The 15955-nt window shown below is 38.4% G+C and overlaps 1 protein-coding gene across 1 annotated transcript in view; it reads right to left on the reverse strand.

Annotated features, from left to right (window-relative positions):
- LOC149869052 (cadherin-7) overlaps positions 1-15955 on the reverse strand; it is a 118907-nt gene that overhangs the window by 47466 nt on the left and 55486 nt on the right. The window contains exons 3-4 of the mRNA XM_090039600.1: positions 13986-14280; positions 4314-4433 (exon numbers count right to left, since the gene is read on the reverse strand). Coding sequence (XP_089895726.1) covers positions 4314-4433; positions 13986-14280 — 415 coding nt within the window. The remainder of the gene's footprint in view (positions 1-4313; positions 4434-13985; positions 14281-15955) is intronic.

Raw genomic sequence — 15955 nt, forward strand, 5'->3', positions numbered from 1 at the left:
ATCATTGTGCTTACCACTCCCTCATCCAAGTCACTGATAAAGTGTTAAAGAGTACGGGTTCTCCAGGATGAGACCATCCCACCAATTAAGACCCACTGGGATCAGCCTCTGAGCCAACTGCTATCAACCTCACTGTAGACCGGTTTAGGCCAGTACCCTCCAACTTAAGTGGGAGAATCTCATGGGAAACAGTATCAAAGCCCTTGCTGAAGTCTAGGTAGATGATGTCAACCACATGTCCCATATCCAGCTGGATAGTTACGTGGTCATAGAAGGAGACCAGGTGTGTCTGGCATGACCTCCCTTGACAGAGCCATGCTAGTTGTTTCTTAATATCCTGCCAGTTAGAACTTGTGGTTGATGGCCTCCTTGACAATTTTTTTGAAGATGTTTCCCAGGACTGAAGTCAAACTAACCGGTCTATAGTTGGCAGGGTTGTCCCTCTTCCTTTTCTTAAAGATAGGTACCACATTAGCCCTCTTCCAGTCATTTGGGATCACCCTGTGTTCCATAAATCTTTGAACAGCCTTACCAGAGGCACCACTATGGGGCTGGCCCCACCCAGACAGGGCTGCTGCAGGGACACAGACCTCAGAACCCTTTCCCCGCAGCAACCCCTTGGCCAAGCAGCCCAGCAGGAATGGCTGCCATGAAAGAGAACCTGGACTCCTTCCTCTGAAGCTCTGCCCCACTTCCTTCAACTGGGCTATGGTGCACTAAGAAGCCAAGGCAACTGTGAGGACAGAAACTCCGCTTCCCTTACCCCACCTCCACTGCCAGGCTATGTGGAAGGCTGGGATCAGAGACAGTCACTGATTTAGGTTAGTGACAGCTGGTGGGGAGGGGGTGGCAGGGCTGACTCAGGACTCAGGCAGAGCAAATGAGCTCTGCCCAAGATTAGAGTAGCGCTCTAAGCTAACCCTTGGTGGGATCTGGCACAGGTGTTTGATAAAGCGCTCTAACAGAAAGCACTTTAGGTTCGTATATACCCATCAAGAGTTAACTTAGAGTAGGAACTTCCATTTTTAAAGTGCTTTATGTGCCATGAATGTCTGTTCTATTGTGGCTTAATGAGCTTAAAGTGCATTAAGTGTAACATCTGTACCCAACCTTACACTCTGGAATCCCAGCCCCTTTTGGGGTACAAGGAAGGAGTTGATAGGTTGCCAGGTGCAGTGAGGAGATGGGTGTGTGGCTTTCCCCTTCTCAGCCCAAATAAACCTGCCATACTGATGTGGCAGGGTCTCTAGCAGGGAGCTGAAAGTGACAGCACAGCTTTCAAGGCAGGAGTTATAAAGTCAAGGAGATCTTGGGAGAGAGCAGGGCAAAGCATGTACATCCCTTTAGCAACCAGAGTGCCCCCCAACACTTGGCAGTCTCTCCCTGGAAGGCATGATGGTCTTGGTACTCTAGCACTCCCTGTAGCAACACTGCAATTCTGTATAAGGTGAGGATTCTGCTTAGAACCGCTAGTAATGTACATGTCCAGGAACAACTGTGAAACAGTTCCCAATCAGGGACATTCTTGGAACAGTTCTAGCGTTATGTCTGTCCACATCCAAAGATGTGGTAAATATCCTGGAAGAACTGAGAAGGGTCAAAGTGTTAAGCGAGTCTCCTTAATCAAAGCTAGCTTCCTGAGTGACTTGGAGGTAGACAGATACTCAAGGATTGTGGAAACTGGACTGAAATGGTAATGCACTAATAGACAAGAAAAAGGAATACTTTTTAGTGCTTAGTGCATCCATGTGTTAACATGCGAGTGTATGGTTCCAAGAAGAGTGCACGTTTAAAGATGTATGTTTTCTGAAGAGCTTTGGATTTGGCTACTTTGGCGTATTTCCTCTGTCATTTGAACTGACTGAATAAAGACTATTTTGTTTCTATTTGGTTTCATTTATACAAGGGCAAACCACCAGCAGCAGGACTGGAGAAGTGTCTGTGGAATTTGCAACAGCAAAAAAATCCACTTCATGTGCCACTAAAACTTCCCTTTGTTGCACAAAGTGAGACAGAATTTCACTTTTTCTAGCTCTCTTCTTCATTCTCCAACCTTTGCCTCCCCACAATTTGGGGAACAAAAGGAAAGAGGAATTTTGCATTGGTTTCCAAAATTTGAAGTTGTGCAAAATATTTCTCAATATCTCAGTGTCTTGAAATTGTCATTTACCAAATTAATTCTTACTACTTTTGATCTCATATTATGCTATTAATTTGAAATAAGTTATCTTGCATTAGCTAATATTTACTTAAACAATAGCCACTTCTAAAGTACTCAGAGTAACACAAAGTTTTTGATTTATTACTTGAAATATTGCAGGATCTAAAATAATATTATTATCATATCCATTTGATAATCTGCATACAATTTGTAATTACAATTTGGAATGAAAAACCAGAAGAAAACCCCGTGCCTTATCCATTCTGCTCTGTTGATATGCATCAGAAAATAAATATTCCTTCTTAGACTGTGATGACTTCATGAATATTTCATGCTTGGTACATAATAGAGCTGCTAAGTCTGATTTCCAGAAAGACAGGCATTTACTCCACCAGCACTTAAGAGTCACCAACAAAGGAAACATAAACAATTTAAATAAAGGAGATGCGCACTGGGGCACATATCTCTTAATCTTGTATTTGCTGAATGTTTAGTTACAGTTTTATCTTCTCTCTCTAGCTCTTTCTCTCTCTCTTGAGCTTCCCGTTTATCAGCCCTGGGCTGAAATATTTGTTTTACAAATAGATGTTATGGTATAATTATTCCTATTTACACAACATGGAAAAAATAAATATCAAATTTCACAACATATTCCTTCTTAGTTGTTGCCACATTTTTGGTGTGCTTGTTTTCCTATCATTTGCACCCATTTGTATAACCCCACTAGTGCTAGTCATCCTTTCTAAAGTTAATTATCATGTTAAACATCAGAAACTTTGGCACCACAGCTAATAAAAATAAAAAGCAAATGCATTTGTCTCATTCTTCAAAGATTTTGATTTACTAGAATTTATAATACTATAACTTTAGAAGCTGGTCTATTTGTAATTTTGCATGTGTGTGTGTGGTGGTGGGCTATAAATCACACAAATATATATAATATGTTTATGGGTGTTTGTGTAGTATAAACTGATGGTCAGGGCAAATAAAGCAAGTAGAGCAAGATGAAAGACAATGGGAACTTAAGATATGCCTGATGATTTGAGGTAATCATTCACATGTTCACTTTTAACTCCCTGCACCAGAAAATGAAATCTCAACTGCTGCAGCTTGGTCCTCTTTTACTTAAAGGTCAACTACTATGGATTCAGTTTCACTAGGGCATGGAAAGAGCACATACATGAGTGCTACTGCAGAGCAACTGATGTGCAGTAAATCTGTAACTGTGGCTATTGTAAAGGAGAGAGAAAGCACCACCACTTGGTTAAGATGCTGCACTGGGAATCAAAAGATCTGGGTTAATTTAAAGCTCTGCATGGGCTTCCTATGTTGCCTTGAATAAATCAATTGTTTGTGTTGGGCTTCAATCTAAATAGGAATAATAATACACCATCCACAGAGCATCATGTGAATAAGTCTTCTAAAAGTCTTCTATAGTGAAGAAGACCAAATAGATATCCCAATAGGGCAAAAGCTTTTAATTTTCTGCTTCTGAGAAACGACACAATGCAATGGATCAAGTTTACCAAATTTATGGAAGAATGTAAGGATGTTTAACCTCATGCTCTTACTTAAAAAGTTAACACAATTCTGTGAAAAGATGAAAAACTGTTATTAGGAATATTCCTTTTGCTAGTAGGTAAAAAAAAGTGATGAGCATTCAGAGGCACAATGCCTCATTGTTCAACTTGTTCACAAATAGTAAGTAAACTCTGTGAAACATTTTGAATGTAACAAAAAGTGTTCATGGTGAACAAAAATAATATCTGAGGAATCTGTTGAAGTGTCTGTAGTTTCCTGTGGGGTTTTATTGGTTTCCAACATTTCAAGCTGCAAAAAAAGTTCCACGCAGTCTTGAAATTGTCATTGACCAAATAGATTCTGGGGAATCAACAAGGAGGCTGATGAAATAAGAGTGAGAGAAGAAGAGGACAGATCTCAATAATTTTGAGTGTTTGCATGATTCTTATATTTTCAAAATCCCATTCTTAAATCTAATAAGAAAATAAGAACGCTAAACCTAAAATTAATTCTATAGAAACAGGCTGCAGAAGTAAAAGTACTGCATGTATTCCAGGGAAATTCAACATACATTTTATTTATCTCATCCTTGGTATGGATTTGCCTGGGATGGGAACTCAGAAAAATTTACCTGTTTTGGGCTCCACAGAAAAGTAAGGTTGTCCTTGCAGAATACTGTAAACCACTCTAGCACTGTTGCCATATGTAGGATCATCTGCATCAGTGGCTGTTACTTGCACCACAGAAGTACCTGGGAAATGTGAGAAATACAATTTTAATTAAATGTTCCACAGTTCTGAATTAAATTAATTCAACAAACTATACAATATATATTATGACTCAAGGCTTCTGTTTCCATGTAATACAGCCTGTAAGTACAGTATGGTGCATCTACACATGATGCTACATCACTATAGCACCCATGGGTGTCTACATATGACTAGCAGCTACTTCATTTCACTGTAGTGGTACACTCCCCCATTACAGTGTGCTGCTATAGCAAAGTACCTGTTAAAAATAATTGTGCACTGCACATACAGTGCAGTATGGGTGCTTACTGCACTGTGCTTTAGAACTTCCAAAAGGAAGTTCTAAAGCACAGTGCAGTAACAACATTGCCATAGGGTAATGTGTAGATGCACCCTATATGTCCATGAATATTCTAGTTGCCACAGGAGTGATTCTCTAAATTATTAATACAGGTTACTATGGCACAAATGCACCAGGTCTCTACCAATTAATTGTTTGTCTTGAAAGCAGCCTCATCACCAAAAAAAGCAAACAATTAGATAATATAACATTTTTAAAGTGTTTTTATTTTTTCCCTTTAAAATTATTTTTCATGCTGATAAAAGAGCTGGTTTGACAGCAGGTTTTTTTTTTTCCTCCTGAAAAGGAAGCAGATTTTAAAACATGGTAGGATGCCTAACTACTGACACTTTCACCTGAGAATTATAAATCATTAGGAGTTAATTGCTTAAATATCTTTTTTTTTAATCAGTGGAAAACTGCTTTTTTTGTCCTACACAGGACAAGCACAAGTACTGGTATTGAGAACATATCATACTTTCCCATCAATGTCGTTCTTCATCTAAGGAATCAAAATGTCAGGGAGGAGACGGTTTAGTGCCAGTATGAGGGTCCCCTGCTATGAACAGTTACCCAACAAGAAATGGGCTGAAACATTCAACATAGGATGGGTATAAATATAGTGTCAGAATTATCTATCTCTACACCTTTTTAATGTTCAGAGCTGAGGAGGCTTTTATTTGGCCACCTAAGGAAACATTTGGCTTTCCCCATTTTTCTTTTGTGGCCAATCAGCCACCATGTTGACTAGATAGGGAAAAAAGGGAAGGGTATTCATTGGCTGACTGGCTGTATAGAAATGTGCACTTGGAGGAGCAACGTACGGGCTAGGGACAGAAATTACACATAAATCTCAATATAAGTGATCAGAAACCACTTCATATCTGTAACACAACAGAAGTTCAGTGCACACAAACCACCTTCAAAATGCCTGAAACTAGTTTAAGATAAAACTGGGTGGATTTAATATCAGTCTTAAGTGATTTAGGTTAAACTGGTTTATAGAATTTCTATCCCATATTCCCTCCAGATTTAAGTTAACTCACAGTCCCTCAGCATCCCAGTATGCTTTGCACCTCTCTCGCAATGCCCTCCTCTCCGATTATGGCTAGAAAATGATATTTAGAGATCTGCTTTTAGGAGTTGGCTTGTAGGTAATGTAGATATTGCATTAGAACAGTGGTCCAAGGAAACAACAAATGTTAACTGTTTTCAAAAAGTCTGTTCGTGACACAGTTTTCTTCAAGGCCCACTGTCTGAAGCCAGAAGATACAAAGGCTGGGAAATTGAAGACATGTACTATACTGTTCCCTGATAAACCATAACGTGAGATAGTCTCACTGCATTGGAACCAGGTCACAGTGACCAGCTGCAGAGTCCTTGGGATTTCCGGTTTTGGTAGACAGACCAAATTAAGAGGCCGGGGCATGCCCAAATTAAGACCCTGGTATATGTCCAACCAAATTAAGATGTGTGAATGTGAGGGGTTTGGGAAACAAAGGAATATGCTGACAGAACAGCACGTGGGCAGTATGACAACCACAGGGAAACCAATCAATGTTACCAAGAAATGAAGTGTCATCAGAGGAGGGAAAGAATGCAAAAGGAGGGATTTCAGAGAAGCAAAGGATCCTTCAGGGGGGAATCCAAAGCCACCATGGGCAGAGGGCACACCAGCAGCCTGTCTTACCCACCGCATTGATGGGCATCAGCCCTCAACCTCCAGGCTGCTTGCACCTGATGTTCAAGAAAGAAACACAGGGTGAAGCTGGCATACTAACCAAATGTGTACCTTCCCTCTATGACAATCCTGGAACTAGTACATATAGAATCAGGTAGGGGATTGGGGGGAGGGGTGTTATTCTGTTTGCCTTGCCTGCATTATTCTTATCTACTCTTGCTGTGCATCAGTAACATTTGGCTATTATCAAATGGAGAAGTTGTGGTCTGTCTGAGGTTTTGGTCCTTCTGGAACAAGGTATATGGGTCATAGGTCCAGTGCCAACAGCAGGGTGGGTGGGCTAGCCTTGAACCAAGCTGTCTGCTCCAGCCAAGCAGGAATGTATGCTCTACCATGCTCTAGCACGCCTGGCTTCTGGCCTAGGCCACTGCAGGCATATAACTGCATTTCTGGAATCACGTGCTTATCAGTTCAATCTACGAAGCTTCAGCCTTGGGCTTTTTGACTGTCTGTACTTAGCTATAGTGTAACAGGTTTAACCTTGACCCCTGATTCAGACTGGAGAAGAAACAATTTTGTGATGCTGGAAAATAATTTTTCCTCACTGACATTTGAGTCTGGGCATGATGAGAGTATTTTTCAAGTGTACTGCCCAAGAATCTGGTAGATCACAGATTTAATATGAGCCTGCAGTGTGATGCTGCTGCAGAAAAGGTATTTGGAGTTGGACAGAGATGAAGGCAACCTTCCAGCAGATAGCACAGATTATAAAAGAAGGGTGACTTGCACTGAATGAGTTCTTTATGGATACTTTCCCAGATGGGTTAAATTAATAAAGTTGTGAAAATGTAAGCTACTTCCCAGTCTTGTTTTTCTGCATAACCCAAGACAAAACATGGATGCTTATAGACATGCTCTGGTGTGGGGAGAGAATATTTTAATTAGAGCACTTCCCAGAGAACCACACTAATTAAAATACCTCACTGTCACATGTATAAATTGTTCCACATTTCAAAATGGCTATGGGGAGACTTTAACTAAAACTCGTTGAATGAGCTTTAGTTAAAGTGCCCCCGTGGCTATTTTCAAACACAGGACACTTAATACACATGATGCTGAGGAATGCTGAAGCATTCTAATTTGAATGCTTTAACATACTTGATTAATTAAGATTAATCAAGTCTGCTTTTGTAGGTTCTAATTAGAATGCATTGGATCACATCTATAAGTACCCTATGATTGCAATTCTTTTTTAAATGTATTTTTCACTCTCACTGTCTACCTAAATTTTTGGGAGAAGATGTTACTTACAGACTGAAATTTCACATGCCAAGTCTTGATCTAGAAGCAGGCTTAAAAAGAAAATTGCTAGTTACTAGTGAACACAGAGAATTGATGGGTTTAAAGTTCCAAAACTGAGCAATGACTTGATGGATTAACTAAAGACTTTGATTCAGCACTTCAGACTAATTTTACAGTTTGATCTATAATGAGATTAAATACAAGTCTGATTTAACCTTTCAGGTATCCTTAACATCCCTAAATTCTGAATATATGAATATTTTAACTATTATTCATTATCCCACACTGCTTGTGAATGACAGGCTTACCACAATGGAATTTACAAAACTTCAAAACAGTTACACTAGATTTTACAAAGTTTGGAAACAGTACCAATACTGCTTATAAGATTCACAGACAGTAATATCTTTGCTTGCTGCTCATGGTCCTTTCAAGCACACCAAACCAGCACCTGCAATGACAAGGTCTGCAACCACAACTGACAGATCCTATAAATCCTGAAAGGCTGGAGTTAACTCCATGGATGAGGACAACTCATCTTTTAAACTTCATAAAAAAAACCAAGTCTAGTATCTGGATTGAGTTGGCTTTCCTCTAGAGTTACTCTAAGCCCCTCCTGAAGATTTCATAGTAGTAAAACCTGCTGTAGAATTTTTTTTTGTGATTACCTGAGTCCTACTGACCCACCTAACAGTTCAGCTTATGCCTTCTCCGTATCCATGTCCCCTCCCCCTACTTCTTTTACCACCAAAAGGAAGGAAAGGCACATCTTTAAAGGAGCTATTAACTTTTTTATCCCTGAAGCCTTGGAAAAAAATTGAACTTATACTAGTGATATTTCAAGCAGATGATTCTAACAAGGATTTTCCACAAGGAAAATATATGGATTCCGGGTATATAATATACTTACAATATAAGCTTTGACATAGGAAATGTGAAGCATATAAATGCACAACAGAGACATTTTTATACATGAAGGTTTCTAATTAAAAAAAAATATATCCCTGAAAAGAAGTATTTTGTTCTTGCTTTTGTTTTGGTGGGCAGTACAGGAAGTAACGAGTTGTTCCTCCTGGAAAAGAAAGTGACACGAAGCCACACTAATTTTACTCCTCTTTCTCTAAAGCAGTAAAATAGAACCCCCAGCTGTTGCTGTGTTTCACATATGTATAAAGATTGAGATGATTATTTTATTCTTTTTTCTCAAAAAAATCATGAAAATGATTTAAAATGTCAATAGAAATTAATTGAAGCACTATGTAGAAGTTTACTTAAAATATGGAGCTGTACTTAGAAGCTTATAATACTGATTTTAATTAATTAAAGTACCTGAATTGAAAAATCTGTCTAAAATAGATTTAAGCTCAATATGATATACTGCTTAAAATATAATAGTTTCACAGCAGTTAACAACTAAAAAAAACCTCTCTCAAAGAAACTGGAATTTAAGGGTTCTATACAAATATAGAGTTGTTTCTTACTTCTGACTACTATTATCTCATTTAATATTCAAATATGTGCTATGGGAAATCTACTATTCCATTGGAAACACTGTGTATTAGTTTGGAAACTATGAATCCATCTACTGTTTATGGGTTTGCAATCCCAATCCTGGTCTGCCTCCTAGAAAAGGGATTGTCATGTATATCATATGTTCAAATTTATATGGTATTTTGTTTTTTTCCTCTACTGATAATGAACTGGAATCTCCCATGAGTCTCCTCCCAACACTGTTCAAAGACCTCAAAATCCAGTTACAAGCAAGAAGTTAACCTGCACACTATCCTGAGGAATTACAGTGAGGGCTGTAGACCCACAAAAGCAACATACTCATCCTCCTAACGACAACTTGGAATTCCTCCTTTAAATGGCATAGGCCAAAAATAGGTATATATGTTATATTATCACCTTTACTTGTCAAGGAGATTTCTTCCTTTTCTTTCAGATGAGAATCTAATAAAAAATTATCTATGGTCTCATCATTTCCAGGTTGGATCATTGTAATGAACTCTACATGGGGCTAACTCTTACATTTTTCCAGCAATTGCAGCTAATGCAGAAGGAGGCAGTGTCCTTATTAAAATGGTGTTTCATGCAGGGAACAGATATTACTGTATCTAATAACACAGTGAGACTCTGTGATGTGCACACGCTTCTGATTGATTTCTAATGCACATTTAAGGTGTAGTTTTTGACCTATAAAGCCCTAAATAGTTTGAGTTCATGGGATATTGCAAAATTGTAATACTGTACTCTGAGGTACTTGATCTAATTATTCTTTCACTTAAGGAGCGGGGAATGAGGTAGCAGGGCATTTGTAGTGAAGGGTCTTTGCTTTTAGAATGCATTCCTATTTTCTGTCATTAGAGCCTGGATGTGGAGATTTTGGAACACGCTGCATTGGACTGCCTATTTTCCCAAACTGTCTTCAGGGGTATGGCCTAACTAAAGTTAACTGGCTGTTGAAAACCCCTTTCCTAGGGCAGGCATTTTCTTCAGAGATCCTTTTAAAAACTGTGTGTTTGAAGATTTAAAAGCATAATTGTGAAGGATTTTTTAAACTTGTGAATTCCTTGGGAACAATGTTGGGGCTGGGGAAGCTGAATTTAAAATTAGATTGTGTAGGAAGTATTGTGTAGGGAGTTTGTTTTTAGAGCTAAAGATGCCTATTAAGGAAAAGCCTTTTAATTACTCAATTGGCTTGACAAATATCTGGCCTGTCTGTTTTTCTGTCTGTCTTTCTTTCATGGTGTAAGCCTTTTCAAAGTTACGTAGTAAGCACATCATTAGCAAATTAAAATAGATACAGCAAAAGCCATTACACTTACAGTGTGTGTGTAGATGAAATGAGGGGCATGTATGCATGATAATTTAAAATGGGTTAAATGCTTTAACACTGCTTTAATGGTGTTGGTGTACACACGTGTTGGCAGCATATTGTGCATTAGTTTCAGCAGCTTTAGTACATTTGGCCATGTAATGCACCTTCAATGACTTTGGGACTCAGCAAACTAAAATACCTTCAAGGAGTTTTAGTTTGTTGCCCTACAGCTGTGGAGTGAAGTACTGGGGTCTGTGTGGCTCAGGAACTGTGCAGGCAGCCCATGCAGGCAGCCTGGCAGCAGACCAGGAAGGCAGGCTCCACTGAAGGAAAAAAAAAAAGCAGTGAGCCTGATCTATTTTTTTTTTTTCCCCTGGAGCCTGACTGCCTGCATGAGCTGTGTGGGGACCTGGTCTTTCCTTCCATGGCTGCGGTGCCCCCTGGGACCGCCCGAGCTGGGTGCCTGCAGGTGGGGTCTTGCTTGGGGAGGGTCCACTGCTGCCGTGGAGGGAAACACCAACCCCTGCCCCGCTGCAGCCCAGGTACCTCTCCGCCTGCCCGCAGTTTGCCCTACCCTCCCTACTGCCAGAGACGCGGGTAAGACACAGGTGTGTATATGACACGGGTTTACTTCACTCTAAATTGAAGCGGTGTTTTTAAAAACCTACCACTTCAATTTAGGGCCCCCATTTTGTCTACACACACCAATAGTCTACATATATAACAGGAAAGAATTACATCTCTTTTTAGTGACAACTGATAAGAATACCTTTCCAGTAAGCGACAAACTGACAGAATAAATAGACTGAATTAAGGCTATAGTGGTATTTTAATTTCTAATTTCTATACCATCCTCTAAAGTGCATAGAGCCAGATTTTCAAGTTCTCAGCACTCCCAATTTTTAGGCACCAGAATTGGTACTCCTTATAAATTCCAGCCTATATTGTTAGGTGCAACATTTTCATGAAAGGCTTTAGTTTTTTGTTTGAAATATAACATTCTATTATATCCAATAATTAAACTATATTGCCAGTCATAGGTCTATCTGTAACTCAACTTTTATTTTTTTTATCTCTGGCTTTCATATAAGCCATAACTTTGTTTTATGCTATATGTATAAATTTGAAAGTTGTCAACATGTTTTTTTTCTGCCCGGTATATTCATCAAAGGGCTTTGAAGAATTAGGAAAGCTTCTGAATGACTTTAAATAGTCTCTACAAATCTCAAAATAATTTGAAATGTATATTATTCAGTCTTTTTTTGATGGGAGGAGTTATAGTTTCCATGGTTTTACAGTATTTAGGTTTATACTCTTTCACCCTCTTTCATATCTAATTAAGAAATCCTTGTCATAGAGATAATTTTGAACAGAGTAGTAGAGAGATACTTTGTTTCCCCTTAATATTTCATGAATCCTGTAGATGTTTAATTAGAAATTGTGTAATATGAATAAACTATGAATCAATATGACTAAGTAGACAACTACCACACAAGTACTTGAAGCTACTAAATCCTTAATCCAATATTAATGCAGTGTTCAGTATTTCTACACCGAAAACTAGGAAGGCATTTTAAATGTATATTCCAAAGCTCACAGATTGTAAAACTGATTTTGGTGTATTGGGTCAGTATTAAGTCAATGCATCACTTAAATGACACTTACAGCATATTTAGAGGATTTCTATGAAACATAGGCACTGGGGAGAATTTCACCCAGCCATTTAAACGGGTGAAGTAGTACACATTAAATAATAATCCTTATGTTTGCTACTTGATGTATTTAAAGAAATGACAGACTCAATATCAAAAGTCAGGTGTACAAACCAGCTTCCAATTACCAGCTGCCATTACATGGCAGTGTGGAAGGGGCAGAATCTCACTGATAAGGGAACACTCACCTATAGTCACTAATAATATAAATCAGAGAAAAAATAGATGTTATACAGGGGAGAAATATGGAGGCGATATTCTCCAGGGGAATGGATGAAGGAATAAGACACTTTAAAACCTTACTTCTTGCTTCAATCTTTAATGATAAGTTCACTTAAATAATCCAGCACTAAAGTAAAAATATATTTAGTTCAAAGACAAGTAAAAATACTGATGCTTCAGTCAAGCAGATCGAACCGTGGAAGTGAGATGCCACTTAGTCTGAAAGATCATTTTCTATATACTGTTCTGAAAACTTTGGATTGCTATTAAAATGGTTTGGATTATCTAAATTATCTTCTCTTACCAGAATGAAGCAGGTTTTATAAGTATTACACTACTTCATCTTGCTCCCGGTATTTCCCAAGAATGCAGATTTCTATCTTTCCTTCAGAGGTTACTTGTGCCTTTCCCTGCACTGACATAGCATTAAATGACCATGTAAAAGTGTCATATATTAACCCAGAATCTATATCTAACATGCTCACTGCTTAGTAAAATAAACCCACATGAGTAGTGCTTTGCTTAGTCTTTCACATCTTATAAACTGTTTCAGACCAGTCTCCTTTGCAAAACTAATGATTTTAGAGGAGCCCTAAACAAAGGGGCTTGTCATCTAACAGTACTGAAAAAAACCCAAACAAGTTGGTATTCCTACTTTTCATGAAAGCCTCTGTGTGGTCATTTTTATTCCAGATTATGAGTATCATATTTAGTTTAATTTACATCTGCGCCAAATTTTAAGCCAGTGTAAATGACAATAGCTCCACTGAAGCCAAGGGAACATTTCCAAGGTATACCAGGAGCTGATCCTTCAAAATGATAAAACAATGTAGCCCAGGTTTAGAACTGATTTAGAACATTTATGGTTCAGATTTAAGAATAAAAGCACTGCTGCTTTTCCAGGAAAATATCTGAACTACTTACAAGGTCCCCAGATTCTGATGGAATCAGCTTCAAAACTATTTAGAATTGAGTCTAAATAGTCTCTCAGGTAAATGTGGATGTGTAGAGTTCCCATAGCATAATATTTGGCCTTTCCATATATGTACATCTGCCATGCATTACCAATAAAAACAGACCAAGCTTTTTGTGTAACAGAAGCAATTTGAAAGAATTTGTGCCTAATGACCTGATCTACATAAAAGGATATATTATCACCTCTGTGTGCCGGAGAGTAGGTGTGAAACTTGTTGTTCTCAACAAGAATAACAAACCAAAGCTTCTGGGCACTGAAATGAGAATTACACCATAAAATTCCTGTCTCAATCCCAATACAGCTATTTTAGCTTTGCAACATTTCTGAAAGGGTAAATATTTTGCTAAGTCTGATTTTCCAGTTAAATCTGAAAATATCGGTGTTGCAGGTGGCTCATAGATAATTAAATAGCTTGGTGTAAGACAGTAAAAATAATGACATTTTGAAAAAGGCAATCAGAGCAGATTTCCCATGACATGGACAATGCATTCTGTACTTACCCACAGGAGACATTTCAGGAACACCCGCCGTATAAGGACCATCCAGAAATTTTGGTTCATTGTCATTGATGTCCTGAATCTTAATGACGAATTCCGACTCTGGTTCCACGGGTTTGTTAGTCAGCCTATCTAGTGCTTGTGCTCGGAGCGTGTAGTAGGCCTGCTCTTCCCGATCCAGCCTCTTTGTAGCATGAATATCCCCCGTGTTCTCATCAATAATGAAAATGGAACTTGCCCCTTCGCCTGACAAGATGTATTTGATGGAGCCATCTCCTTTATCAACATCAGAGTGAAGCTGGTGAAAAATTGATGAGAGATGAGATTAACTTACAAGAGAGTCAGCGATATGGAGATATGTAAAAATAATTCTTATGTCATGCAGCAGCACATGAAATTTTATTGTTCTTGGAAAGATAAGCTGAATGTCTATTGTGCACGGCATGTAAAATACTATTAGAATCTGTCAGCCTGCTCTTTTGAGAGAGAGAATTTCATGCCTTTCTGTAAACAATCTCATTTTCAAGTGCATTTTATATTGCCTCATAACTACAGTACTCTCATGCTCTACTTCTCATTTTTATAATGCCATTTGCTCTTACCTAAGCTTAACTATTTTACTGGTACTGATCCACTATCCTATTGTGTATTTGTGATTTTGCAGCACAGTCATTATCAACTAAATTTCAATAACTGCTTACTCCCTTTTTGTCACCATAGATAAACTGCATGTTGATTTCCCCTGTTCACTAAACAGAGTTTGTCTGAGACAATACAAATACAAATGAACAGTGAATGAAGGAGTCTAGTACTAACTTACTGGCTGGCCCTGCCAAGTCAATAAGCTCGTCTCAGTATTCCCCTATATAAAATAAAAACAATGCTTATCTGTTTTCAAAGTACTAAGAATTATAATTAGAATAGTGCTAATTTTTAGGTTGTTTTACAATGATCATTCCAGTGAGATAAAGGCCACAATCACAAAATTCCATCCAAAATGTGAACACATTGCAATTTTGTCAAACAATCAGAGAAATCAGTTTGATAAAAAGCTAGAAAGAATTATAGCTTTTTGGGACGATAGGATTGATATGAATGTATTCTTTATATATAATATAAATATATGTAATACAGTACAAACATATCTTAAATCCAGGAACAAGTACCTATTTTGAACCTACATAAGTAGTAATAACAACTACATTTCATAGCTAGAGGCAACCAGCTTCCACAAAATATGCTAATAAATAAATAAAACATGAGAAGAACCTGGAGAGGACTTTACAATAGATATTTTTTAGGACTGCACAACATGAATGGCAGTATGTAGTTACCACGGGACCAATTAGTAGTAGGAGGCAACCATCAATCCTTCTGGATTATGATGTATGCAAGATAGGTCACCAGGACCTCCAGCAGGAGTGGAGGCTGCCCAGACCTCAATTTAGACTACTGAGATGGCATTCAAAGACCAGACTTTAAGTGCCTCAATAGCTGTATTTATTTGTGCATTAAGAACTAGAACGCAGGTCTCCCATATGGCAGACAAGGATATCACTGAACCATAACAGTGAGGGTACAATATAAAGGTACCAGAAGAGGTAGAAGTTCAAATTAATTTCCAATCAGTTCTGTATAACACCCTTCCTCAGGGAAATTTGGGGTGTCTTTACATGTGCTCCAGGTTGTGGGGGAGGGAAGAGAAACTAATTAGAGTAGCTTTTGAGAGTCACTAATTGAAATACCCACAGTGTCTCATGTATTCAGTGTGCCATACTTCAAAATGGCACCAGGGGCACTTTAACTAAAGCTTATTCAATGAGCTTTAGTTAAAGTGTCTCCACCACCAGTTTCGAATGTGGGGATGCTGAATACATGTGACATTGGGGCTGCTGGAGTGTTCTAATTGGAACAGACTTGATTAACCAACTCTGCATTCTAATTAAAACACATTGAAGCAGGAAGCAGGCATG

Source organism: Crocodylus siamensis, chromosome 3, assembly GCF_052110815.1.
Source record: "Crocodylus siamensis isolate JL-2025a chromosome 3, ASM5211081v1, whole genome shotgun sequence".
In the NCBI taxonomy this organism is placed as follows: Eukaryota; Metazoa; Chordata; order Crocodylia; family Crocodylidae; genus Crocodylus; species Crocodylus siamensis.